Genomic DNA, 17,847 nt, shown 5'->3' on the forward strand with positions numbered 1-17,847 from the left:
TAATTATTTTGAATAGAATTTATTACTTCATTAATATAATACTTTTTTGTAATATAAAAATAAAAATTAGTTTAAAAATTACAAATGAAGACAAATAATAGACTATCTTGTTTCTCAATCTTTTCTAATGTACAGTAATAATAAATACAGTAATAATAATGGCTGGACATTTGACCCTCTACTAGTTTTTGACCCAGCATGGAACCAACAGGGCCACGCCTAAGGCAGTGGTTGCATTTCCGAGCAGAATGCCGAAAATTAGTCTTTGAACTAATCTGGATACTGTATATAACCATTGTCAATGTATCATACAGAAGTTAAGTTCTGTGCACATTTTTCCAAGACATTTTCCGCGCAAATTTGAGCTAGTTTTCAAGGTATCCATCCACATTCCACGACGAATAAACTGGCATTTTAGTAATGCTGTAGTAGTAGTAGTAGGTCCTAGATAGTTTCATGGACCTAATAATGAACATATAAATTAATGTACTTTATTTAAAATAGTGTTGTTTGTCTAATGTTTGAAATATTATATAGTTTGTATGCCTATAGGCCTAAACTAGGGCCCGGTGCCTAGGCCGCGCCAGGCAGTAGAGTAGTATTCCGTATTCCGCTCTACATACATACTGTACAGTAGTACAGGTACTGCACCAAAAGCTAGGCTATGCCTACACAGGTAAGACAAGTTGGTATTAAACAAACCTATTTAACGCCACTATTAAGATCACCACTTCCAAGACTTCCTTATCCAAACCAGCAAACATATCTTTTTGAAAGATTGATTCTTCAAAAATGCCTTCGACTTATTATATTATATTATTATTATTGAATATTTTCGCCAGTCATAATTTTTCAATTTTCCGCTCGCGACGACCAATCTCATCAGTTGGCTGTGTCGTTACCAGCTCGTTACGGTTGAGTGAATCAGCTGCCTCCCTGTCTAGTGCAAATTTCCGAAATAAAAACTGGGGCAAATCGTTATTTTACACATAATTGAGACATTTTCATAAGTGAAAACCCATATAAATGAAAAGAACGGCCAAATTTACATTGGAATATTTAAAGTTTGACACGATTTTTTATGGGTTTACCGAATTCAAGCCTTTGAAAGTCGGTACATTTTTAACACTAGCTCAAAATCCTGTAGCACCAGTTTTTTTTTTTTTTTTTGGGACCCAGTTCACGAGCCTCGTTTTCGAATACCGCGCTCCAAAGTCGAGTGCCGTCACCTATCCCTCTATTTTAAATTAAAAATTAATCGTTTCATCCCCGCACTTCCCCTTTAAGTACAAACAGCATTCACATGTTGTCTAATGTTTTAATTTAATTTTTTTTTTTGTTATGATTTAAATGTATTAAGCGATTAATGAATTATTGAATAATCCAAACTTATTTTAAAACACTAATTGAGCAAGCTTAATACTATTAGTTATTTTAATACCATGCAAGTTTAATGAAAAATATGTAATGTGAGGATAAACGCGTCAATTTAAATGAATACTGAGATAAGTACATGAGTACCAATAATCAAAATTTACATAACATTTTTCTTGTCATGAAATACTTAGGATAAATGTATGATAAAGGTATACAGATAAACGATAATGAAATATGTGATGATATTAATTGATAAAGAATTATGTGAAGAATATTTGAATGGCCAGTAAACATGACAAGATAAATTCAAATCGTATAAGTGTAATAGAAGCAATTGATTTTTAGCAAATAAGTAAGTAAATAATATTAGTTAAGTTAAATGAAAGTTGAATTTAATTCCTAAACCATAAAGTTGTTTTACTTTTATATAGTCTGTGTATTACGTTGGATATGGCAAGACTAGAGTTTTACATACAATCTAATGTTAAATTGATAAGACTGAGACACATGCAAAAACGTGTATCAGATTGATTAACCACAGTGTTCAAAAATGTTATTTATTTTAATTTTTAATGAAAAGAATGGAGAGATAAAGAGAGGGAAAATGTGAAATTGATGGTAATTGACATGTACGGTATTCATCCTGCAAAATATGTCAATTACCATCAATTTCACATTTTCACTCTCTTTTTCTCTCCATTCTTTTCTTTTTCTTAAGATTCAATAATATTAACTTATATAACCATTAGGATTTGTATATCATCGATATTCCTTCACCTGTTAAATGTCTTAAATTGACTTCAGAGCATTAATACTGCCGTGATTCGGAAGAACGCATTATAAGTCAAAATCATAGTTTTAGGATATTGAGCAAAACGCGTTTCTTGTTAGCCTTTTGTTATGGAAATGAATTATATTGAATTTTTTGTGTAAAAGTACTAATTACACAACAGAAAAACATACTGAAGTACTTTTTATATATATATTTTTCTATAACCCAGTCAAAATGGACATAATGCGTTTTTCCAAATTAAAACAAAAGCCAATAAAGCATGAAAAATCTGATGTTAGGAATTATATCCAGTTTTGCCAGCAGAATACATGAATTATTCTAGAACATTTCCTAAGGGTTTTTGTTTATAATATAAACAGAAACCCTTAAGAAACATTGTTGCATTCATTCTCATAAAATATTTACAAAAATGTGTCTGATCTGATTTAGTAAATGTTGTATTTCCCCTAAAATATGGTATGGTACATGTAAAATTTAAATTAAATACTATCATTAACCACTACAGAAAGAACAAGCAACAGCACTGTTAGTAAGTTTTTACAACATAAATAATCAGTTTATTTAAATTCACTATGAAGAATACCCGCCTTTTAATTTAATAAACAAAAAATAAATACCCAACTTCTAAACACACTTCTTCAGGCCCATTTATAAATTTCTGTTTCCTTAAATTATAAGGAAGTGTACTCATTTAAATATAGCTAAATATTTTAAATGTAAATTTAGCATAGGTATTATATCTAAATTTCAAGCATTTGCTTAATGGGAAAGTCTAAGTAAAACATTTTTAAGTTTGATATGTATGTATTTTATTTTGTTTGTTGAATGGTCTTAGTTATAATAATAATTATTAATATTACAGACTAAAAATTATATTATGGCCACAATTTGGACATAGCAGGTGAATAGTTTTCGCTGAGTAAGATTTGCTACTTTCTGTAGTTGTTTCATTACATAAATGCCATCATTGCATCCTCTTTCCCGTCTGAAGCCCAACTGAGTTTCCATCAATTGGGCTTCATAGAACTCGTCTAGCCTAGACAGTATGATGCTCATGGCTACCTTGGAAAGAGTGGACCAATTGAAATACCTCGGTATTGTGTGACATCTTGTTGTGATACCTTTTTCTTATGGATTGCAGATATTTGTTTTTGTTCCACTCCTGAGGTGTTTCCTTGTTGACCCAGATTAATCCAAAATAGGTTTTTATTTTCCCCTTCTTACCTTTAGGAGTTCTGCTTCGATATCGAGGGAAGACTTACCTGCTTTTGGATGTTTTACGGCTTGGTCAATTTCTTCCATTAAAGGCTCTGCATTGTTGATTTCTGTATATTTGCTTTGAAGTTTTGTAATACAGTATAATAATAATAATAATAATAATAATAATAATAATAATAATAATAATAATAATAATGATATATATATATATATATTATTACAATATTATTAATACAGTATTATATATATATTATATTATTACAATATTATTAATACAGTATTATTATTATTATTCTTATATCTATATATATTATTACAATATTATTAATACAGTATTATTATTATTATATCTTATTATTATCTTAAATTAGTTGCCAAATATGTACTGATAGTCATCATTGTTATTTTTCGTTTATATATAGTTGGTAATGGAACAATTGTATTTATGTTTATAATTAGTTTTATTTTACAGGGCTACACAGGAAAAGGTTATAGCATCTTATGTAGGCCCTTTCCACTTCTTGTTTAAGCTATTCGTTTGAAAGGGTGACCCAGAAATTTGGATAAAATAAACCTTGGTCAAGTTATTTACCGGTTAGATAACTGACACATTTGGGCTGCCAAGACCTGATCCACTAGACCAAGATTTAGTTGACCCAAACTATTGAGTCAATCTGACCAGTTCGGGTTCGTTGTGGACTAACTCAAAATTTGGGTCAGTATTTTATATATCCCCGATGACGGGTTGCGACGACCCAGCATGTGGTAAACTCAACACAAACATTTGGGCAAGCATGACCCAAAAACTTGGGTTAGCCTGACCCTGATGTAATAATTGACTAAATATTTGAGTCATGCTGACCCATATTTTTGGGTGATCAGCATGACCAACAATCTGGCTCATCCTGGGTTCATTATGGACTGATCCAAATTATGGGTAACAATTGACCGAATTTGGGTAAAAATTGACGCAAGTGTGTAGTGTGTAGACTATATGATTACAGTATATTCTCTTTTTAATTCTGCCAGACTCTTTCCTATCGGTACATAATAACTTTTTAACGACGTCTACAATAATGCATTTTTAATTATAATAATCATATTTACCATCGATAAATAAGCCTTTTTGCTATTCTGGTCTGTCTTTGAGGTAAAACAACACCTCAGAATAGCTTGCCCCAAAACGTTTTTACATTTTATTGTTTCTTTATATATCGTATATTTTATTGTTATTTATGTACTTTATGTTGTCATGAGAAAAACTAATTTCAAATTTTAATTTGACAATAAAGCTATTTTGTATCTTGTATCTTGTCAAACTCCAAAATGTATTAATGTGTATGTACTCCCTAGTTGGTAGTCCTAATTATAGCATTAAGGTAAGTGTACTAGTTCAACTTTCCAATGCCATTATAATGCTATGTCTAACGTTGTTGCGCAAATCAAAATTTCAGATATTCAACGATCCTATACATGGACATATCGAGATGCATCCATTGTGTTGTTCTATTATGAACACGTTTCAGTTCCAGCGCTTACGACTGATCAAACAGCTTGATTTCTGCTACTTCGTTTATCCAGGAGCTTCCCACAACCGTTTTGAACATTCTATTGGGTATGTCAGTCTACTTAAATATAATTATTTTTTCTGTCCCTAAAATCTAATCATCCATCACCTAGTTGTACATTATGTTATCGTCTACATTTTATGGAGAGCAGCTAGCTCAGTCGGCTTAAACGCTTTTAGATTTTACTATTATAAACTAAGCTTGGAATCACAATTACGGTAGGAGAAAGGTTTTTTCGTGTCAATTAAATATAATTGAAAAGTCAAATCCAAATTATATGTTTTGTTTTTTTTATGTTTAAAAAATAATTCAATAGAAATACAGTTTGTAGGTGTTACATGTACTAGATATTTCTGTGATTTATTGATAAACGTTGTTTTTGCATTTATCCAGAGTATCGCATCTTGCTGGTAAGTTAGCAAGAGTACTGCATCGGAACCAGCCAGATTTGAACATAACTTACCAAGACGTACTGTGTGTTGAGATTGCAGGACTGTGTCATGACCTAGGTACAATTCAGGTTCAAATAAAAACATTTTCACAAGTGGTGCATGTTAAAATCACACACAGACACACACAACCGCCCCTCCTCCACCCCCACACACACCCACACACCATGAATTGCTCGATTGGGTGTCCGTGGCCAGGCGTCACTCAGTTCATGTAAAATGTTTCAGTTGAAATCAGGCATTGCTTATGATACTACCGTTTATGTCCTACCGGTCAGATGTAAGACAAAGAAGCAAATAATAATGTAAGTCATGTATATAAAGGTCATGAATACTTTGGTAAGTCATGAGTATATAAGAGTTGAAATTAAAATGAAAGTGATATTGTAATGAGTTGTTTGTTTAGTGACGGTTTCCCTCAAGCAATATAAAGGGCTTCTTTTATTTTAAGTTGTGGGCGGAGTCAAGAATAGTAATGCAGTTTGAATTAGATTTTTTGCATTTAAAGGAGTTTTGAAGACGTTGAAAATGTGTGGTGACTTGTCGGGACGTATCATTTTTCCCATATAGTTAAGGCAGAAATGATAGAGGGCGCTATTTAGTTCAGTTAAGTAAACCGACACAAATGAATATGCATGCCAGACCTCTCGCGGAACAGAGTTTCTTGATGTATTGAGTGAGCTACAGTTGCTATGCGTGGTTGTCAAGACAGTGTGAAAATTAATGAACTATAATTGTAATAATATATTATCCATATGACTAGACACAGTTTATGTACAGCAGGTTTTTTGAAAGTATAATAAAACCACAGTAATATTGAATCTGGCTATTTGAGTAGACATACAGTATAGTATATAAGGCCCAGATATGACTTGTAATGGTAATGGTAATAGTGGGATATTTGTAGTGCGCCTTCCACAATAAAATCGTCTCAAGGCGCCGAAAAAAAAGGTAGGACCAAGAACTTAAAAGAAATTAAATTATATTATATCTTATATTAAAGAGCCTATATTAATCAGAATATTTTTTATTTTATTTATTATAAGTTAAATAAATATAAATAAATTAATAAAGTAAATAAATAAACAAATAGAAAATAAATAATTAAATAAATAAATAATTGATAAATTAAGCCTTCAAAAACAGGCAGATCAAAGAATGGAAAAAACCAAGCAGCAACATGAAAAATGCGCACTCCTGTTGTTAAGACGGCGTCACCACCACTACCGCGTACACGCAGGTACTCCGGCGACAGTATGCTGGGCTCCGGTAGCTTCCACCTTGGATAAGCCTCGGCTCTACTACCGTGCACTGCTAAGGTGGCGACGCCGGCTCAAGTAAGGGATTTGCGACTTTAATGAACAAAAAACAAAACACTTAAATATTCTTAAACTACAAAAATTGTAAAAAGATAAACTTAAAAAAGGTGGGTTTTAAGTTTCTTCTTAAATGTATGAACGGAAGTTGATTCACGAATAGAGGCTGGTAGGGTGTTCCAAAGTCTTGGTGCAGCGACAGAAAAAGCCCTATCACCATAAGTTTTGAGTTGTGCAGTTGCCCCATGGGTTGCCCCAGTACAGATTCTGAAGGATATAAAGGTTTAGTAATGCTCGGAGACACTTTACGAGTACTTCAATCAGAGTAATAATTTACAATTTTACATATATAATACATAATAATAATAATAATAATAATAATACTGTCTCTTATACACATCTAGATGTGTATAAGAGAATACATATATGTTAAAATAACGTTATAATATCGTATGAATTTGGTTCCAAAAAAAAAACAAAAAAAACTTAATAATACGTTTTAAAAACGTAATTGTGTGGAGTTTTAAAAGCGTTTTAAATACCGTTTTTATGTAACGTTTTAAAACGTCATTATAACGTTAAAATAGTTACATCGACTTTGGTCTTGTAATACGTTTTTAAAACGTTTTACGAACGTTCACAAAGGGTTTTTATTACGTTCGTAAAACGTTTCAATATAACGTTTAAAAAACGTAACGAACTGAAGTTTTTAAAGCGTTTTATAGCGTTTAAATATTTAGAAACGTCATAATAACGTGAAAATAACTCTAGTTACATTGACATTTTAAAAATGTTTAAAAACGTTTAGATACAACAAAATTACGGTAACATTTTGAGTTAGTTCGGTGTTGTAAGACGTTTTAACATGAAGAAACGCTACTGGTGGTATTTATTTTATTAATCAATTAATATATTTAATTAATTAATTAATTAATTACAAATTCGACAATAAAGTCAAGAGCTGGGAGCCATGGGCGAAGGGCTCAACACAAAGTGGGAACCTCTATACATAAAATAGAGACAATGTACAATATGTAAAATTAGAACGGAAAACCACTGTCATTGTGCTGTACGCTGAACCGTGGATATCCTTAGGTCAGCCTTTGGTCTCCGGTATGATTCCAACTACATTGTGTTAATTGTGATGCTCCGGATATATATACAAATGAGATCAACCACATAAAATCACTTATACTTACGTAGTGGTATCATTGTGTTTTATCCTTTAATTTATATACTGTACTGTACTTATGTTATGTACTACCATTGAGAAAATAGAACAGAAGGAGTAATAGCGATCTATGATCAAAGGTACAGACCTTTTTGCCGCGATGGCAATTAACTCAGTATTACGTAATATCTTAATCGCTCAGTGAGCTAGAAACATCAATAGCGCATGCGCGTAACTCGTCTAGCCGAATTTATTTTTAGTCGCGTCACCAAGATAAACAACTGCGTGACGTCGTCTGACCATAGAGAACTATCATCCCATGAATTATATCGCTCTGTCACGATGGATTTTTACGAATTAAATGACGAACTAGATTATGAAATTGTTGATGAATTGGATGCATCTAATGAACTAGAAGATCAAGAAAATGGTATAGTTTTAAAAAAAATGTATTTAGCATTAATGAATGCGAAGGTGTACCGTGTAATGTATTAACTATTATTAATAATAATACTTCATTATATGACTAGCCTAAGTAGAGCCCTATGCCCAGTATGTAGTAGCCTAGGCCAGTTGGGTTTTCGTGGTACGTGAATGTATGAATACGAACAGTATCACCTGCCTGCCTACCTACGCTAGGCCTAGGCGAGACTTTCATAAATTTAAATTTCAAGAAAGGCTAGTTTGTAATAAAATTTCGTTATTTTTATGAGCACTCCATTTTGCTTGAGGCATAGGCGTGGGGAAATAAACATTTTATTTTCTCTCTGTTTCCACCAAGCTCAGCTGTTTGTTGTACTCCCTTCCACAATATACACAGACGAAATCGGGACGGCTCCCGGTTCGACCGGATGTATTGAATTAAAATACACAGTAAAAATATTGAAGTAAATATATTGAATTCAGTGTTCGTGTTACAGCATTAAAATTTAATTAAAGAGTTGTTAGAAAAACATTTTTGAATTTTATTTAAAAATTTAAATAATTTCTTTTTTTTTTACAGAAAATTTGATTGAAAACGAAGTGGACTTTGAATATGAGAAAGAAACCAACACACCAGCAGATAATATTACTAGCTCTTCTTCAGTGTCTAAAAAAAAATAAAGAAAGGGACAAAAAAAACAAAAACAAAAACAAAAACGCGCAAGACAAAAAAAAAAGGACTAAGAAAACAGAAGCTCCTGTTGTTGGAGGTTTAAAAAACCACTCGCATTATCAACACCAAAACATGCGTGACAATCGGTGGAGCTGGGTTTCCTCTACACTTTCTTTCGAATGAGTGCATTTCATTGGCCAAATTTCCAACATCTGTAGTTCCGATCTTTCCAGAGCTGACTAAAAAAAAAACCCAGACTTGACTTTCATCCCATCAAATAAAAGCACTACGTGTTTTTTTAAGTCATTACCTTCTTGGTAGAGGTTTATATCCTCTACAACCTTGTCAAGCATCTCATGTAGAAGCGTTTTGGCGCAGCGTGGAAGGTTTGGTTTCCCAACCTTGAGGTCGAGGTTTCAATCCCTCGCTGTGCATTTCGCTTGTGTCCTTGAGCAAGACACTTTATCTGCATTGGTTCTCTCCACCCAGAAGTATAAATGGGTACCTGGTGGGGTTTGCTTGCTCCTGCGCTGAATACAGCAGCAACTTATGCACGTGGATCCAATGACCACCGACAGAAGCGCTTCGTATCTGCAAAGAAAGGCGCTATATAAATAAATATGAATAGAATAGAATAGAATAGAATGGAAAAACCAATTGTCACACCAGGAAAGTGGCTGTAAGGCTGCAGGGTGTTAGGATGTGGAATCCTCAAAATCCCTGATTTGCGGATCAATTTGTACGCTGACGACGACCGCTTGTGGACAGCGATGCGCCACGGAATTATTGCTGGATGCCACCGCATCTGTTTTCCCTTTCTGAATGATGACTGTTGTTTCTCCCACAACAGTTTCGCTGCTGAATGATCGGCAATGACTTTTTAATTTCAGAACTTGTCATTTCCATAACACTTTCCATTGAAGACGATGCTTGTGGACAATGCTCGCAACTTTCCTGTGAATAAATGTTCATAATTTTATCAAGACAGCCACTTCTCCTTTTTAACCTTCGGCAATCAGACTGTAACGAAGTTGCTTTATTACAAAGTTAGGAATTTAACAGGAATTTGTTTGGTAAAGTCAAAGTAGTTTTTTCTTTAGAAGATGCGCTCCTTAAATAACACAGGCCTTCTCGGTGACTCTTGCACACCTTGCAACGGTCACTGTCTTGGGGAACAAGCCGGCTGTAATCTGTGTGTCTGATTGTGTTCTTAATAGATATCCTTCGGTGTTACTTTCAAAGGCAGCTGCCCATCTGGACCTTTTCGTTTCTCAAATAAGCAAAGAAAATCTGAGTTTCCTTTACAAATTCTTGCTGTTGCCAGCAGACTGCAAAGTCGTGACCATTCTTAAAATTTAAGACTCTCCCTAAAATCTTCTCCAAGAACAAATTTAGTGTGCATGGTAACTCCGGCTAAAACAATACTCCATGTGAAGTTGCTGCTAATAAACTATGGGACAAGAGGTGAAAACAGCTCTAAAAAATGACTTTTGTTGTCTCCTTCTTGTGACTACCTAAATTATGGCTTAAAATGTAGGTATTGAATGCCTGATCAATATCCTGATATTCCCCAACTCCAGGAACGGAGCACTTCTGTAAAGTTAAAGGTCAAAGGTCACAGGTCATTATTTTACATGTTCTGGCTATAACTCAAGAACCACTTATGGGATCAACTTCAAACCTGGCTCATGTATGCATGTTGGAGTGATGATAATCTATTACAACTTTGGGGTCACAGGGTCAAAGGTCAAAAGTCATTTTTCACATTAAAATAGCTTGTTTTCACAATATCTTTTGGCTAGGTAAACTGCATCCTTTAGGATTTTCTTGGCCAACTGTCCCATGGTAGCAGGCATCTTACTTGGTATGAGGCATTGAAGCAATGCCTTGCCATCAATAATCCGCACTGACTCTTGTGGTGAATCCAAGATTGGAGATGACTCTGGCAAATTTTCCAGTTGGTGAAGAAGGTCAGCCTTGTTGTTTTTGATTAAGCATCCATCTTGTTTAGAATTGGCTTGTGGGTATGGGTTTAAGGAGTGATATTTTTCGTTGATCAACTTTACGTACACGGCCGATAATGATGAGCCTTGCCAGTAACTCACTGGAACTCTTCAGTAGGACTTCTTTCCCTTTCATGTTAACTTTTGGCTTGTCGGAATTGGCAAATGTCTTAAGCTTCATCTTACTTTAAGGAGATCTAAACACACACTGACTGGTGCAACAATGCCTGAAGAGAGGTGTACAAGATCATCAGTATCTGTCTCTCGATCTACCACAAACGGATTTGTCATGCTGTTGACAGTGCTCATGATGTTGGCTACATCCTGCTGGTCCCTTGTCATTCTGCTTTTTGTTAGGTCTTGTCTTTTTAAAAACTTTTTGCCTTTTCCAGCTATTTCTTCACATTGTCTTGTGATTAGGGCTCTTTCATGGTGGCTTCTGATCAAACGGTTTGTAGCTCCTTGGTTGTTTGAGAACCCCTTTACTCCTCCTCTGGTCTTTGTACCTCTATTCACTGTCTGTTCAATGCTCATATCGCATGACTGTCTTGGCGTTGGACTCCAAAGTGACCCCCATCAACTCTTTGTAAATGTAAGGATGGGTGGTAGGAAGTTGGCTCATCTCCATCCAGTAGACTTGAAGGTAACGTGTATAGTTTGTTCTGTCATAGGCAAACACTCAAGGAAGCAGGGCTCTGACTGAAGCAAGATGGAGTTGCCAATCCCCTTCTCGTGTTCCACGTATGAACTTGAGGATATTTTCATACATATCAAGATAAGGAGATCAAAAGTTAAACGTAACATCCTTCCTCCCTTCAATAAAATTCTCATACTCCTTGTCCATTGCTTGAAACATCTCTCCATGAATGTGGTCGGTGAACTCTCTTGGAAATGACACTTTTAGAGATGATACTATTTCTCTGTACTGATGTTGCCTCTCCTCTTCCAAGGTTCTCATGAAGCTCTGCCAGCGCAAGCAATGCAGAGTTTCGGCCATAAGTTGGTGACATCTGATACTTCTATTATAATTGTGGCCATTCATCACACTAGCGACTGAACCTGTAGCTACAACCTGCTTCGATAAGAATGTCTTGCAACCCAGCCTCCTGAAATGGTTTTCCATTACAAGGAAGAGCTGTATTTGTCGTGTGGAAAGACACAAGACGAATGACTATCTTCTGAAATGTTGGTTCCTGCTAGCGGATCGTTTGAGCTTTGCAATAAATGGCCTGGTCAACCACTATCACAATGGCTGGAAGTTCCAACTGATGTGCTATCTCCAGACTTCGGTGTAGTACTGTGTGGACAGTGTTAAAATCTGTTGGGCTGCCACCTATCACTGACAAGTACGCTATTGTTGCATTAGGACGGATAGTGGATGAAATCAGTAGATTAAATCCGGTCCACGATGGCAGTAGTCGTTCCTGTGAGGATTTTGCAACATAGAAGGCTGCATCCTTTTCTTGGTTGGAACGGAGAACATCATTGTACTGACTCATCTCAAGCAGCACAGAGTCAGCAAATGCCTCTGGTGATGACTTCCTCTGGCCAGTGAATCTCACCAGTGTTGTAGCAGTTGCAGGCAATAATCGTTGTCTAGTCTTCTTCCTACTCTGAGCTGGTAAAGCTTGGGAGATTACGGCAGCAAGATTTTCATGTTGTACAGCTATCCCATTTGTATTATGTGTTGTACCTTTTCCTGAAAGCGTTCTACGAGAGTAGTATAGGAGGACTTTTCCAGATTACTTGAACCTTTCTCTATTGCCTGCAGTGCTAGAGCCGTATCATGCTCCATCACATTGGTTTGTGACACACAATATCCAAAACCGTTAAGTAGACCAACCAGCTTTGATGATCCACTCAAATGACGCATTGCCATTGATAGAGATATGTGTTTGGGCATCATCTGCCTCCTCTTTGTAGCCAAGTAGATAATATCTTGACAAATTGTACGGATGCGGCGATCCTCTGCTTCTCCTATCTTGACTTTTGCCTTTTCTTCTGGATCATCAAAAGCACCTACAACCCAGGCTAGGAAATTGTACAGCTTTGAGGATACTATTATGCGTGCAGATTCCAATGTTAACTCAGATGATGTTGGAGGCCAATGTAGGTTGGTCCTGGTTTGCATGATGTCGTCCTTTAGGTCTTGAGCAGTGGCGTAACGATCTCGAAGTGAAGATACCGGCATCGGAGGTTTGGATCTGCCATTGCTGCGCTTCTGTCGCTTTTTCAGCGGTTCTACTCTTTCATCATCTTCTGTGATGTCTCTGTCTGTATTAGAGAAGGTATCTGTATCGGTGGTGGGGGTGTCTGTTTCTTCTCTAGAACCAACTGCTAATAGCACGGGGTCTTTGGTTGAAAGCGTATCAACAAAGACAATTTCAATGGTATACTTCTTTTTAGGCTGAAGGAAGCAGAGTTGAAGATACTTCCTTCTGATGCGTTGTTTGAGACTGAAGTTCTTGTAGCTTGAAGCATCCTGAAACTCAATGTCTCTCACGGCTTTCACAAACATTCGTCCCAATGATGACATTCTATATATTTGGTTATTTTCTTATCAGTAACATTGTTACAAAATGTGGCAAATGCCTTCCCATATTTCTCTTTGATGGGTTCAACAGGAATACACCTTGTCTGGTACACTGTGTAGTTCCTGAGAAAACTGCGATGATAACACCCCTCAATCGCTACGCAGTCTCGGTCCTGTATCTGATGGAGAATATGGGTCATCCTTCTTGTCCATGGCAGCTGTGATTAGTTTGCCACCATCTGGCAGCTTGCACAACATTAAGGGTTCCTACTTTTTCTTCCCTTCAGAGTGCTTAAATGTTTTATTTTTTCTGTAGATGATGCATAACTTGGGGAGAATATGGGCAGAGACAAAGGGCTGATTTAGAACACCAGCAAGACTTGTATCTGATGAACACGAGTGTCTCTTTGCTGACCACCTGGATTTGATGTAGAAGGATCCGATTCTGTAGAAATAAATAGAAATTGAGACAAACAAGTGATTAAAAAAATAATCAGCTCTACTGCACTGGGGTATAACGTTATAATGAACATTTTGTATCTGACATCACATTTGAATTGAAGCATTAATAACATTGAAAATTAAAGTTAAAGGATGTACACAATGCTGCACAGCAATCAAAGGTTGGAATTGCCAACGTCCACCACGTTCCGGCACTGGTATTGTTAAACCATCACCATCGGCAGCTAGGCCACCTAGGCCTAGGGCATCAGACCCAACTTCCTGCACAAAATCTCACGCGATATCAACCCGGTAACCCACTAATTCTTTCCAAATCTTTACACTGTTTAAAAATGTGTTCTATCGTTTCTCCGTAAATGGTTTCAGATCTTCGCATACGCCAAAACAATGAACAAAGCACCTGCTATCAGGCGAACTTCCAGGGACAGACATGATGGTTACAGCGTTGAGATAAGAAGACAACACCAAAGCCGGTTGATACAATTTTTTTGATTGGCTACTGATTCGCGATAACAATGTTGGCGATCGGATGGGCCAATTTCATTTACTGATAGTTTTAGCGAAGTGAGAAGAAGACGAATTATTGAAAAATATATTGACCCTTTTATAAAAATACTAAATAATGTTCCACTTCCGAGTCTGTGAACTAAAAAAATTATTTATAGCAAAAGTAATTCTTCATTCCTAAATAGGTTCCAGATAGTCACAAAATGTGGAGAGCAAGACGAGCGAAAAAATCGGCTCGCCCCATAGTCTATAACTGTTTCTACATCACCAGCCAGGGACAATCTGAGAATGATGAGCTCTTCTTTACAGGGAAACCAAGAAACAATGAATGAATTTTTCCTTGCTTCATTCATATACTCGTCTAGAGTAATAGGCACCCCCGGAACCTCGCTTGGTGTACAAGTTAAACAATTAAAATTTTCAAAAGTTGCAACTTCGATATTACCTTTCTTCCATCGTTTAAGTTTTAACACACAACAATAGCAAATAAAGGGTGGGTGGATTTCTGGAACATCTGAAGTGATGTCGAGACACAGGCTAGACTTTATGATTGATTGATATGTTTTCTTTGAATAAGGGCAGCGGTCTTTAGGTATTGCCTGTTTCAAGCCACAAAGCCTACAAACAGACTTCAAGCAAATAGAATGTTTGCTCATTTCCTAAAAGAAAACAAAAAATAAATTTTCATTTTAATTCATTTAAAAAAAATGTTTTTATAACATTTTACATAACAACCACTGTATGATGGGTTAAAAAATACAAACAGTATTCCTAGAAACATTTGTAATAATCTTACCTTGCTTTTAGTATTACTCATTTACTACAATACACTACAAGTATTTTATTATGATTAAATTACAGTTAACCAACCTGTGAAAACCGGAACTTCTTAAAAACATACTTTAGTCACATTCATTTCATTATAGCATATAAAATGAGTCGGTACTTACAATTAATGAAACAAGCACTTATTTAAGGCCGATTTTGATGTTTTAAGTATTTATTTTCTCGTTGAAAATTTTTTTATCTGTATATCGTAAACACGCATTAAAAAGCACTTGAAAAAATCGACTGCGCATGTGTATTGTTTTTTTTATTACTTGGTTGAAATTATTTACTCCACTAACGTTGGACTGTCAAAATATTTTTACATTCGGCGGCGAGTAGCTGTGTGTATAAAGAGATCGTTTTGTGATAAGCTCCACGGGCGGTCGTAGTACATTTTAATAGGAGCTAGTTCACCGTTTAATTGGATTAAGCAGTAGTAAACTATCCGACGTTACTCCTTCTGTTCTATTTTCTTTATGGTACTACTATACTGTAGTAGCAACAGCTCCATTTTAAAATAGGACAAGAGCATATAAATTAATTAATTTCCCAAAAAATAATAAATCAAAATCAAATTAGCATCAAGTGCTGACAATTCTATACTAGTTCTGGAATTACAGTTCATAAAAGATCAAGTTCCGTATAATTTATTCAGTATTTGGCAAGTTCATTTGATTTTTAAAATGTCATAAACATTTATCAAAGATAAACAAGAGGCTTAGTGTACATAAACTCTTATAATACATACTTAAAACACCTAGGATACTGAGGATAACAGATGGCTACACTGTCTTTGGATCCAGCCTTTGCAATGGAAGTAGTTCATGGCTATTCAGCCACAAAGGAACCATTTACGGTGTAGAACTTTGTATCAGTCTAAAAAGATGTGCTACAAATCAAAGACATTCTCATGATATTGCCGTCGTCCATCGTCTTCTGACATTTACATCTTCTTCATCACAAACTTGGTCAAGTGTCTGTAAAAAGTGCACACAAAATGTTTAAATTGAAATTACAATAGTCCTACTTTGCTTTTTATAATAATTTCTAAATGTAGGATGTTATATATATTATTTGACTGTTGAATGTTAGTCATATAAACAAATTGCAGATTAGAATAAACGTATTTATATTTAAAATAACATGTGTAGGAAAAATATTTAAGAAAATATAATATACGATAAGTAAAAATTATAATGGTAACTTGACACTTTCTAATAACTAGTTTGAAAACCGCGATAGAGGACATCCTTATAACATAAATCCCATTCTAAATCAATGTATTTAAGTTGCCTAATAATTGAATAACGTGATAGATAATTAATCTGGTTTAAGTGATTATTATGGAATGGTAAACGTACGCAAACAGTACCTACAAGGTTATATCATGTTAATAGCCTAAAATTTCAGTAATTATCACAATAATATGATTTAATTTTATATATAATATAAATAAAGCCTGGACTTTAAGGACTATAAGGAAGTATTCCAAACGTAAATTGTTATTCAGTTTCAGGTGAAAACCGTAATTAAGGAGTTGATGACTGCTAAGTTCAGTCTCTATGCTCGAACAAGGAAATAATAGACCGATATGTTTTGAAATGGTATCTTCTTTACTTGACAGTAATTAATAATTCATTTAGGTAATTCAATTAGGCAGAAGCTAAAATCAGAAAAATCGACGTCGTCCTAACGGGGAAAAAAAAGTGCAATGGACAATCTCACTAACGGTAAAAGAGTTTTTTTTTTGTCGATGTTCTTTACATACGATTAAAAATTATGTATATAGTATACGAAATTAAACATTTCATACGTTGGCCAGACTCAGCTGATTCAGAAATGTGGTACAGTAAATGGATATGCATCGACGATGACGGTGACCACAATTATTTTTATGACAAATAAACCAATGGGTTAAAGTTGAAGAATACAATTATTCTAAATAATTGGTTCAAATTTGATTGTTATAATTATGACCTGTGTGAGATTGTGATTTCGTTATAAGAAAGCCTATTGTAAGTTTTTTTGGGCATAGCATTGCGTACGATAGCGTTTCTAAACTATGTAAATATTTGCTGAAATAAAATGGTCATTTTGGTTGTGTGGTAACATTCTGTGAACGTTGTGATTTCGTTGTGATAAACTTGTTTGTGAGTATTTTGTGTACGTTATTATATAAGAAACTGCAATGACGATCGTTTTAAAACCGTTTTTAGACCGTATTATAAAAACGATAAATTTTCGGAAAAATTGGTGCAAATTTGGTTTTGCTATAACGTTCTGTGAACGTTGTGATTTCGTTATGTAATTATACATTCGATTTTCAGTTTTTTGCGTACGTTATTATAACGTTTTTATGATATTTTGTTGCAAAAAATCTGCAATCAAAACACAAATCGTTTTAAAACGCTCCATAAAAACGATAACAATTTTTGGGACAGTTGGTGTAAAATTAGTTGTGATATAACGTTCTGTAAACGTTGTGATTGCTTTTCGAATTAGGTTTGATAAATAGATAAACATCTC

The 17,847-nt window shown here is 34.9% G+C and overlaps 1 protein-coding gene and 1 long non-coding RNA gene across 2 annotated transcripts in view; both read left to right on the forward strand.

The window, feature by feature from the left end:
• The first annotated feature begins 4,848 nt into the window (after positions 1-4,848).
• The window catches only part of LOC117110658 (deoxynucleoside triphosphate triphosphohydrolase SAMHD1-like), a 58,064-nt gene continuing 45,065 nt past the window's right edge, over positions 4,849-17,847 (forward strand). Inside the window, exons 1-2 of the mRNA XM_033253417.1 lie at positions 4,849-5,003; positions 5,350-5,465. Of these exons, the coding sequence (XP_033109308.1) occupies positions 4,876-5,003; positions 5,350-5,465 (244 nt within the window). The 5' untranslated portion in view covers positions 4,849-4,875. The remainder of the gene's footprint in view (positions 5,004-5,349; positions 5,466-17,847) is intronic.
• On the forward strand, positions 8,202-8,984 carry LOC117110676. Its single transcript, XR_004445749.1, has 2 exons — positions 8,202-8,322; positions 8,896-8,984. It is a non-coding gene; the product is annotated as an uncharacterized LOC117110676 (long non-coding RNA).

The sequence above is a fragment of the Anneissia japonica genome, unplaced genomic scaffold (assembly GCF_011630105.1).
Source record: "Anneissia japonica isolate Jap-2015-1 unplaced genomic scaffold, ASM1163010v1 scaffold287587_len645178_cov120, whole genome shotgun sequence".
NCBI classification, from domain to species: domain Eukaryota; kingdom Metazoa; phylum Echinodermata; class Crinoidea; order Comatulida; family Comatulidae; genus Anneissia; species Anneissia japonica.